General features: G+C 39.8%; 1 protein-coding gene across 4 annotated transcripts in view; it reads left to right on the top strand.

Annotated features, from left to right (window-relative positions):
- Positions 1-268: 268 nt before the first annotated feature.
- The window catches only part of LOC127504428 (IQ motif and SEC7 domain-containing protein 1-like), an 83,137-nt gene continuing 71,431 nt past the window's right edge, over positions 269-11,974 (top strand). For 2 of the 4 annotated variants that reach the window (XR_007927376.1, XM_051878964.1), the window contains exons 1-3: positions 276-830; positions 5,850-5,879; positions 6,081-6,188. Coding sequence is in view for 3 of the 4 variants with exons in the window: in XM_051878964.1 (XP_051734924.1) it covers positions 601-830; positions 5,850-5,879; positions 6,081-6,188 (368 nt within the window). In the remaining variant the exon portion in view is untranslated. Of the gene's footprint in view, positions 831-5,849; positions 5,880-6,080; positions 6,189-11,974 lie in introns of all 4 variants that reach the window. The other 2 variants (XM_051878970.1, XM_051878963.1) reach the window with 2 other exon arrangements.

Genomic DNA, 11,974 nt, shown 5'->3' with positions numbered 1-11,974 from the left:
TTTATAAATAATAAATAGGCCTAACAATTTACACAGCAAAACATTAATATTCTACAATATTAAAATGCTACTAACTATACTAATAACTGCCATATATTGTATTGGGCCGTTGAGGCACTGAACTGTAATAATCCATTCAAAAACATCTACACTAATAAGGACGCGACGCGACAAACTCAGAACGCTGACGCGTCTCTCAGGGTTGCGGATGCAGTCGTGACGTAGCAACTAGTCGACCAATCAAGGCCTTTGTTTATGCGTGCGGCGGGTTTATTCGACGTCGCGCGTTTGCAGTGTAGACAGCTGCGTTGTTGCGTCGCGTTGCATGCTGCGTCACAATTTAAGTGCTTTCTGGTGTAAGGCCAGTGGATTTAATATTCTCTTCTGAACTGAACTGTGATGGAAACTATATTTAACCTATAGCCATATTATAACCTCTAGTGGCACAAAGCCAGAGCAAGGCAAGAGACGCAGAGTCAGTGTTTCACATCAGCATGGCTGAGCGCGGGACGTGCGCTCCTGTCATACATCACAACGCGTCATTTTATCGGGGAAACGGGGAACATTTGACCCAGGTTAGTGAGGTTGAATGAGAAGACGATGGACAGCCGGACCGAGAATCCAACGAAGGCGGCGGGCTATCTGAAGGAGCTGAATAAGATCATAGAGACCCAGCAGACGCTGCTGGAGCGGCAGAAGAGTCGCATCTTTGAGCTGGAGCAGCATGTGTCCGACCTGTGCGCCGAGAACAGCCGCCTGAGGCACGAGTACCAGCGGCATCTGCTCACCTGCAGACTGCGCTCCGTCCGGGACAACAGCCCGCAGCAGCAGTAAGAGTCCCTTCATCACATTACATGCATTTTTTGGACGTGTTTGGTTTAATATAGAAAAATACTTCATTGCAGTGTTCCCTACGTCCAGAATACTATTAAAGTAGGCTTAAATGTTTCAAAAATTATTATTATTAATTTTTTAAGAAGTTTATGCTTTTAGCTGTAGTTAGTATCTCAGTCTGACCACAATGCGCCCAAAACCATTTTAAACCAGCCATAAAACCAACCTGGCCAAGCTGGGAAACCAGCAAACCAGCTGGTTTAAGAGGGACTGTCAATCTCAAAAAAAAATGTCTGCCATTCTTAATTGGTGTGTGTGTGATGAGTGTGTGACTCAAGAGGCCACATGAGCAGTCACTGTTGCAGGTGTTGGTTGAATGTACTCCCACCAAAAGTGATAAAATGTCCAAAGTTTGCTATGCTCAGGAAATCCCTCTGGTCCCCCTGTATCTCACACCTCTGCTCTGCAACAACCTCTAAACATGTCAGGTGACATAAGTAGCTTTACACACTGTACAAATCACAACATCACACTTTAGTGTCCCATTCCTCCTGGTTGATTTTCTTTCTTCTTCCCAGTCTGTTGTTATTTCAAGCATTAATAGAAGAACCACACTTCTTCTTGACAAGAAAGGAGTGGGGTTCAACCTTCAGCTGGCTGGTAGGAGCCACTGCTGACAGGTCACATGACCTGCCTGCCACCGTGTCACTGACCTGCCACCCCAGCCAGTTAAGCCAAGTTTACACTACAGGACTTTAAATGTCAGCAGATCGCTGTGCTGTTCAGACTACATGACTTGCTCTGGAGTCTTGAAGTTGTTGTGGTGTTCACACTACGTGACACTACGTAAATGATCTGCAACAGGAGGTTACACACTACACGAGCTGACGACAACTGTCACCCAACGACTTTATTTGAAAATGGATGTTGGGTGGAAATGAGAGACGTATTGCTTTTCTCGCTATGTCATCAACTACCTGATATTCCGATTCTCAAATATGTGCAAGTGAGTGTTTTGTCAATTAAAAACCTATATAATGACCTTGATCTTAATATATAACGTGAATTCATCCATTTGTCCCGAAATACATGTGGCCGGTGAACTGGGAGAACAATAGAGTGAGTGAGCTTTATCGTTACTTACACAATGTGTATCTGATATGAATAAACATCGGCAAATTATATTTGAATGGATTGTTATTGCTGCTTCCATAGACATCAGTGTATATTTCATTGGCTGTTGCATCGCGACACGTGACACCACAGGAGATCGAGTCGGCCGACAGCTCCAGATATTTAGCATGCTAGATATTTGTTTGGCATCTGCAAGGTGTCGGCGACGCGTCAGCGAGCCTCTTTGATGCGTCGTTGAGTAGTTCACACATAAAGATTGGCGAGCGCTGATCACTTGCTGATTTTCCCCCGATCACAGCCCGACCTGTCGGCGAGCTCGTTAACTTGCAAATAGGGCTTAAATCGGGCTTAAAATCCTGTAGTGTAAACTTGGCATTACAGTAACTACTGAATGAAGACAGATATGCCAATCTGGAAGTTTTTATTCATTTAGGCTCATTAAATTCAGTGAAACTATTACAATAAAACTGCCTGTCCAGCCACAATTGATCTCTGAGTGTAACATATTACATACTACATACATTATTTATTATTATGAATACATTCTTATGAATCTATTCTTTTATAAGGCCGTTTTAAGGAGGTTTATCCTGATTAAAAGACAGTGAGTTGCTTTTGAGCTTAAATGTTGAACATGTAAAAGAATAAAGTCATATGAACTGACGCACAATAAATTAAAGCTGCAAGCAGCGATGAAAGGGCCCTCGCACCTGAGCCAACGCCACCCAGTGGCTTTAGAAGAACAGAGCACCGTGGGCAATATGCATTTAAGTGTATAAATATAGGAGAACTATGTCGGTCATTTGTATTTGCCACACTTCCTGCTGCCAGCAGGTGGCGATATGACTATAACTAAATTTTGGTGTGTAGATGTCTTCAGGCCAGGACTCTTATCAAACATGTGAAGTTTGAGGCAAACTGGACATTATGCTTGAGTTACAACTTCCTGTTTCATGGCGAAACATCGAACTTTGTCAGGTCGCCACAGACACGCCCTTCAGTAAAAACTCAAGATCTTCGCAATTTAACGTCGCAAAGGCCTTTAGATTAGACTGACCAAATATGATGTTGATCTGATTAAAGCTCTAGGAGTTTGTTAAAGTACAACGTCTGGAAATGGCAAAAACTGCAAAAATTTTGCAGAGAAAATTCAAAATATCTGACTTCCTGTTGGGTTTTCAGATTTTGCACCCATCCAGGGACTTTTTTTGTAGGAATTGGGCTGTTACATGTGTCTACCGAATTTCATACCTGTACGTGAAACGTAGCGTGAAGGGCGCTTAATTGAAAGTTTGTAGGTGGCGCTGTCGAACCATTTCGGCACACCTAATTCTGAAACCCATATCAGGGTTCACCACTTCTGACGCGTGTGCAAATTTTCCTGAGTTTTCGAGCATGTTTAGGCCCTCAAAAATATGATTAATTTTAGAGAAGAAGAAGAATTGACTGAGCAATTCTAATAGGGTCCTCACACCATCGGTGCGCGTGCCCTAAATATAATGTTATTCCTTAGAGCCAGAGTGGGAGGAGCGCAGAGCACAACATCTGCCATAAATCAATGGTTCCTGACACTTCCCGCCATGCAGCCGACCACTGGCAGGTCACATGACCCAGTTCTTTATTCAGATGCTGAATCAGGAAAATTGTGGGGACGGGAGGATGTTACAGGAAGCTGGAGGACATTTCAGAGTTCCTTCTGTGTGATTTTGTCCAGCCAGTTGAGTGCTGAATGATCTTACCCGTGAGAAGTGACAGTGAATATGAGCAGGAGCTCTGAAGACATGAGTGTTCTGCCAAACACATTCATTCAGAAATGTCTGATTGGTTGATATTTGGCTTTTTCATTTAAAGACAAACAAGATGTTCGACTACCATTGAAAAGTGTACTTTTACCCTTAAAATACAGTTTTAAATCAGCATGAAACGGGAGTTGCACTTGTCTTTTCTTCTCTATTGTGAAACAGCTTCTTGAATGAGAAAACAAATGCAGGGCTGGACCTGATATTGTCCATCAGGAATGGATTGGACGGTTATGTTTCGCTGTTGCTGTGATGTCATGAGTGACAGGTTGTGTGAGAGGTTAGTGCACCTGTGAACACGTCATCACAGAAGAGATGGTATCTTCATGTACAGTAAGCGTACACATTCAATACAGTTAAATGCACAGTATGTGTATGTGACCCATACACTCAACTTTTCTGAAGCCATGACGTGTGTTAGAAACAGACTGAAATTTAAGGGGTTATTTACTAAAAATCTACCCTTTCGCCGCAGCTCATGAATCTCATTACTGTACAAATTTAACCGTATGATTTCCTCTTTTTAATCGCTTTAATTTAATTACAGTAGGTCAGATCTACACCATTCTTCTTTCCCCGGGGTTATTAAAATCTGCTCTTTAGCAGGATTAGCACCGCTTTTGTTGTTTTAACCCCCCATTGCGGTGCCAAACTTGTGCTTTGGACATACACGGAAACACTGTGTATTGCATATAACCAGTAAATTCAGCTTTTCAGAGGATACATGTCAGTATAAACTCGATAGTACAGTTGGCAATAGGAGGATGCGCAATGCTGGAGCTATGCAAACAGGTCATGTGCTGCGTTTATCCAATCATTTCCACTGACACCGCAAATATGCAAATAAGGACGTTAACCCAGGGTTTAGGAATGTACAGTGTGAAACGGCAGCTTATGAATACCCAGGATTAATCGTTAACCCTGGGTAAATTATGAGCAGTGTGAAACGTGAAGCAAGATAACCCAGATAACCCATTTACCCGGGGTTTAGAATGACCCTGGGTTAACTATTTCAAGTATGAAATCCCATGAGCTGGGTCATGCTGACAGCATATACAGACACACTGCAGAAAAGCACTTTATCAGTTACCGAAATGAAATTGAAATACTGAAATACACTGCACTGTGTAGTCAACCATCTGTGAGCTTTATAAGGTGGTTTGGTAACACTTTGGTTTAGAGTCTAAATCTCACTATTAACCTAGTTGCTTATTATCATGCGTATTACTAGGATATTGGCTGCATTAGTAATTATAAAGCACATATTAATGCCTAATTCTGCATGATCATATTCTATATCCCTTAATCCTACCCAATACCTAAACTTAACAACTACCTTACTAACTATTATTAAGCAGTAATTAGGAGTTTATTGAGGCAAAAGTTGTAGTTAATTGTTAAGTTAATAATTAAAGTGTTACCGGTGATTTTGTTATCCAGAATGAGTCTGATAGCCCCTCCTCATCTGATACGTAATCAGAGCTGTGACATGAAGTGTCCAACATTCCACACTTGTGTTTTTTCGGTTAATTAAGTGCATCATCGGGGTATTTAAAGTGCGCTTTTATCTTATTGGGATTTTCAGTGTGAACACACTAATCACACTATTAAAGTAGGCATGAAACGGAAGCTGTGATAGTCTTTCTTCCCTATTGTGATGTATATCTGAGTGAAACGGCTTCTGGAACAAGAACAAATGTAGGGCGGGGCTTGATTTTGTCTGTGGGGAATTGACTGGATGGTTGTGGTTTGCTATTGGTGAATGTCATGTGAGTGACAGGTTGCCCCGCCCTCGTCATCAGAGAAGAGAAGAGATGTTGCTGCAAGAGGGAGGGGAAGTTATTCTGATTCAATATAATTTTAATAAAAAAAAAAAAAAATGATGTGCATGGAGATATAATTTATAATAAATACTGCAATATTCTATAATTCTTCCAAAGAATTGTCAATTTTGATTTCATGGTGACTTTAACGCTACCAAATCACAAGTACTCGAATAGGGCTGCACCTTCTGCATATGGTTTTGACTTGTTCTGCTCTGAGATATTTTTTTTCCTGAAAAATACCTTTTGTGTGTTTCAGATCAGAATACGGCAGCACAAGAATCGTCAGGTATGTTTGCTTCTGTTGTACATAATGTCCGTTATAATCCACATTACTCACACAAATTTTAGGTGTCTGTATTTTCATATGGATGCGTCACACTAGGTGACAGCAGCTGTCCCCGTCCTCATCCACTTTATTTGATAGGAGCAACATCAGCTTGGACATTCTGCTCAGACTCTTGTGACATTGAATGTGTGTGTTCTGCAGAAGACACGCCTCACTTCCTGTGGAAGTGACGGACAGTCCCAGCAGCCTCAGATCGGCCGTGTGCAGGAGAACTGTGCCCAGCCGACAGTGGACCTCTGCAACTCTCGGGTAAAGTCAACCCATACTTTATTTGGATTGTATAACTCTAGAAGTTTATTTTCATTCTAACTTTTATAGCAAATAAAACACTAATTATTCCCTTTGTCATGTGTGATGAAGACTTGTATCACCATACGACGAACATTATTTATATAATTTATTCATAAAAACTAAACTCCCAATATATGCTTCAATGCGGGATATAAAGTCATGAGAGATACAGAATATTGTCGTGAGTTTTAAAAATATATACTGTAGCATGTATTAATCTCATGACATTACATCCCGCATTCAAGCATATAACTAATTCTGACCGATTAAAATGGTTAAAATAAGACATAATTAATTTCCAAGACCACACTGTACACAACTATCGGTCTTTGCATTAATGTTGCAACAGCAACAATACTACTATGGGTTTGTAATACTGTGTATATTACAGACTTTAAGATGATGACGACAGGAAAATATGAGTGAATGAGATGAAATATCAATGAGAGATGACAGAAGTGTTTATATATATCTATAAATATCCAGGGCTTCTCATTACGAATCAGAGGATCAGGTCTACGTGATAAGGGAGCTGCCAGCCAATCATTTCCCCAGCACTTTGCGAAAACCACTGTCTTTACAGCACATGGAGTGCGATAATGCACAGCCGCACCAAACAGACACAGAGAATATAAGCAATTTAAGCACCGTCACTTTGGATTAGTTCTTAAATTTAGCTCTTAATGAGAGCTCTGTAGCCTCACCAATAAATCACCAAGACCGTTCAGACATTTTCATGATATTTAATTCATAAAAAGACTTTGATTCCCGAACTGGTTCTTAGGCTCAGCTATCTATCACTGTAACCGGAAAAACTTTTACCCGGTGTGGGTCATTCCGGAAGCCAAAAACCTGGAAGTGTGAAAAAGGCTAATTGAACTTAATGCATTATACCAAACAATCAGGACTTTGAACTTCCACTTCTGTAACAGCATTCTGAACTAAATTCTCTCATTGTCTTTCTATTACTCAAAACTCTGTGCATGCACTCCATTTTTAAACCAAACATCCAGAGTCTGCAGACAAGTGCTACACTTTAAGCTCTCTCTTCAGCCTGAAGCATCACTGTAATTTTATGTTGACAATGACAATGGCAATGTTTGAAACTCTGTATGAAACCATTCATATACACAGAACACAATTTTGTGGTGTTTTCTTTTTCTCTGTTTTCCACATGTCTTGTTAAAATTGACTTGTGTGCTGTCTAGTTGCATGTTTGAGTTTGTGTTCTTTTTTCCCTTGTTTAACTTGGTGGGCTTGTGTTTTTGGTTTAGAAAATGCAAGCTTTGCCTTTAACGATTCCATGTTTTGGACTGTGAGCTTCCCAGAGACTCTTACACAGTTTAATCTACCTTATCTGTTATTTTTGTAATTCAAATATTTAATGCACTTAACTTTTAAAAAAAAATGTGAAAAAATGTGTCAGTTTTTGGTACTTAAAAATGTCGTTAATTTGAAATCCATACCTGCATCTGTAAGAAATGAATCGCTTACATTTTATCTATTTTTATAAACATAATTATAAAAAGCGCAGCACAGTTGCTCAGTGTGTAGCACTGTCACCTCACAGCGAGAAGGTCCCCGGTTCGAGTCCTGGTTGAGTTAGCAGGTTCCCCCACAATTCAAATTGGTGATACTAAATTGTCTGTGTGAGTGCCTTGTGATGGACTGGACATCTGTCCAGGGTGTTTCCTGTGGCCTGAGATGGTGGTCTCCAGCAATCTTGTGACCCTAGAGAGGATGAGCAGTGTGGAGAATGGATGGATGAGTAGAAGGAATGTTTGGAGGATTTTTGCATAATCAAGAAAAAACGTCACGTGATTTCAGCAGTTTGGCGGTTTGACACGCGATCCGAATCATGATTCGACACACTGATTGATAGCTGATAGCTTTGGGATGTGCTGGAATGGGAGATTCACATCATGGATGTGCAGCTGACAAATCTCCAGCAAGTGCGTAATGCTGTCATGACAATATGGACCAAAATCTCTGAGGAATGTTTAAACACCCTGTTGAATCTGTGCCACAAATAATTAAGGCAGTTCTGAAGGCAAAAGGAGGTCCAACTCGCTTCTGGTGAGGTGTACCTAATAAAGTGGCCAGTGAGTATACTGTTATATATACCTATAATACAGTATACTGTGATTATAAAAATTGTACTTGCATAATACTGTAAGTGATGCACAAGTACTGAAAGCTGTATGCCACTGAATACTGCCACTTTAAGACAGAAGCTATAATGTGACATGGTTACCACAGAAATATGAAACATGACAGGTCTATGTATGTAAGCATGATTGTACATCTGCATTTACTCATGCAGTGCAGTGAATGTGATAAGAATACACTCAGAGGACACACATATTCATGTGATGTGTGGCAGAGCTTTCAGCTCAGGGCTCCAGTAGCGCCACAGAAATGAGCCGTCTGAAACAAAGCCTCATTCCAGGGCAGTGCCGTGTCCTTCACGCTTATGGGACGAGCTGTCAATGTGTGTTAGCAGCGACCGAGGGAACCAGTCCAGACATGTAGGGCCTATGAAACTGGTCTTATTTCTTCTCAAATTCTGTGTTTTACGTTTTTCCCTGTAATCAGTATTTTTGTCCCTTAAAACTCATCTTTGATCACCAAAATGACATATTAAACGTTTTTTTTCTGTGAAAAAAAAATTCTTCATGCCTTAAAATAGCTTGAATGTAACTCTACACCCTTGCTTCATTTAGTACATGCGGAACCATGAATATGCAAATTAGCCCCTCCTCCACTCACACACAGCAGCTCAGAATACCTGATCCACTCTGTCAACTTTACTGTAGTAAACGCTGCACAATGGCAAGTGGAAATACTGGTTTAATTCAGCCATATATGTTTGAACCAGAAACTGATTAAAAAGAAGAGGAAGAGTGAGTTATACATGCTCATCTACAAGTCTATGTATCAGAATGGTAATGCATTTCATGTATCACTCTTTACAATGTTGGACACATAACGGTAATTAATATGATTAGCCTTTTGCTCGACTACGTTATCAAACAGCTAATAGTGTGCTGCTAATGTTACACAAACCATGTTTCCGTTCTTCATCTCAGTCTGCCTTCTAAAATTCAGCAATCTTAGAAATGCTTTGGACATCTTAGAACGTCAGTGGAGAAACTTATAGTTCATCATAACATTGCATTATACATCATACACCCGCTATACTGCTAAATGTACCCAATTTTTCATATCAGCAGAAAAATATACCAGGATATATTCTCTTGAGACTCTCCTGCTACCACATGTTTGAGTATGAAACCTCACTGCTCACTTACAGAGACACGCAGAACATGCTGACATTCAAATAGCAGTCTTTTTTTTGGTTTAATATTCACAGACACTAGTCCATTCGACTAATTGTATAGCCCTACATTTGATTAGTTACATGTTTGAAATCATAACACTCTGTATGGTGAGTGTCTACAGACAACAAATGATGTTCTGGTAGTTAAACTGATAGTTCAGCCAAAAATTAAAATTCTGTAAAAATTCTCAGAACACAAAAGAAGATATTTGGAAGAATGTCGGCAACCAAATGGTTGATGGACCCCATTGACTTCCATAGTATGGAAGAAAAAGAAACTATGTAAGTCACTGGGGTCCATCAACCATTTGGTTACCGACATTCTGCCAAATATCTTCTTTTGTGTTAAGCAGAAGAAAGAAATTCATACAGGTTTGGAACAACTTGAGGGTGAGTAAATAATGACAGAATTTTAATTTTTGGCTGAACTATCCCTTTAGTGGCCACATACTGTCCACAATATCTTTTGTCAATGTATAGAAGTATACACTTCTTTGAAATGAATCATGTTCATCAGAAGGCCATAGCAAGGTGTAGTATTGTTCTGCAGCAGTAGATTCTGCCTCTCCTCTCACAGCTGGAGCAGCGTTTTCTCTTCTATAGTTCAACAATGCCAGACAGACAAATATTAAAGGGTTAGTTCACCCAAAAATGAAATCTCTGTCATTAATTACTCACCCTCATGTTTTTCCACATCCTTAAGGCATTAGTTCATCTTCAGAACACAAATTAAGATATCTTTGATGAAGTCTGAGAGGTTTCTGTCTCTCCATAGAGATCCAACACAACTACCACTCCATCTATAAGAGTCAAAAAAACACGCACAGACAAATCCAAATTAAACCCTGTGGCTCGTGACGACACATTGATGTCCTAAGACACGAAACGATTGGTGAGAAACCGAACAGTATTTATATAATTTTTTACCTCTAATACACCACTATGTCCAACTGTTTCGTGTCTTAGGACATCAATGTGTCGTCACGAGCCGCAGGGTTTAATTTGGATTTGTTTGTGCATGTTTTTTTGACTCTTATAGATGGAGTTCCCATTGACATGCATTATACGACTGACAGATCGCAACGGTTGGAGTTGAAAATCATCATTTGTGTTCTACTGAAGAAACAAAGTCACCTACATCTTGGATGCCCTGGGGGTAAGCAGATAAACATTGAATTTTCATTTTTGGGTGAACTATCCCTTTAATTCAGCGCCTGTATGTATAAGAATAAAGGTCAGCATAATAAGCTTGTTCTTTTTAAATACCAATTAAGTCTTATTTTGATAACCATGACATAACATAATTAATAAATTAATATTTATATATTTAATATAATTAATGTATTTATACACAAAGACTTTTTTAATGTTATAAAAACAGATTTGTGAGCTTTGGCAGAACTGAATAAGGTGAATAAATAAAACGCACTCCATCGCTGTTTATTATTAAGATACCATAGAGCAGTGTTTCTCAAACCTGACCACCATTTTGTATGTCTCCCTATATCTGACACACCCATTTCAGGTCTGCTGGTTCTCCAGGACAGGTTTGAGAACCACTGTCATAGCACATTGTCAGGATCACCAGCTGAAGGGCTCTTGTTGTCCACCAGAGGGCACTGCCCTATTGTTCATTGCCTGCTGTTTTGATTAGGATTCTGGACTGTCCTAATAAATGCTGCTGTATTTGGATCTTCACTCAAGTCTCGGAGCAGTTTTGTAACAGAAACATGTCCTTAAGCACAACTACATCAAAAGGTACATGATAAGACAACTCGCAGAATCAATGCACATATTGCTCGATCGAGTGGCTTCCTTGATGAAGCTGCAGTAACTGATTGATCGGGTCTATAATGGATCTGGGTCTCATTCGGCTGCTGGATCTGTACATGGCGAGGTTTTCTGTTATGAAACTGTTCCGAGACTTGAGTGAAGATCCAAATGCAGCATTTATTAGGACAGTCCAGAATTCTATTCAAAACAGCAATGAACAATAGGGGAGTGCCCTCTGGTGGACAACCAGGGCCCTTCAGCTGGTGATCGTGACACGCATAACAAACATAAAATATGATCAGTTATGCAATAATCAATAATAATTCACAAATAAAGAAGAGGACATACATGTATATGTAGATTAAAGTAATTGTAGATGTCCATAGCTCTACAGCCTGAAACTCCTTGCAATGTTTCAAAATAAAGCTTAACTTTATTCTTCAACTGATAATGTTGGGCTTCCTTTCAGTCCACTTGCATTAATGTGAAATTTGCCATGTAACATGAGAATACTTAGCCTAATATAAAATATGACTCCTGTCCATGTCACTTTTCCCAAAGTAAAAAAAAGTCATTGTTTGTCTTTTTAATGCAGAACATGAACGTCACATACACAGAAATATACAGAGGA

This window comes from Ctenopharyngodon idella, chromosome 22, assembly GCF_019924925.1.
Source record: "Ctenopharyngodon idella isolate HZGC_01 chromosome 22, HZGC01, whole genome shotgun sequence".
Taxonomy (NCBI): Eukaryota; Metazoa; Chordata; class Actinopteri; order Cypriniformes; family Xenocyprididae; genus Ctenopharyngodon; species Ctenopharyngodon idella.
The sequence above is the reverse complement of the archived record's forward strand: the minus strand, read 5'-3'. Positions and strand labels throughout refer to the sequence as shown.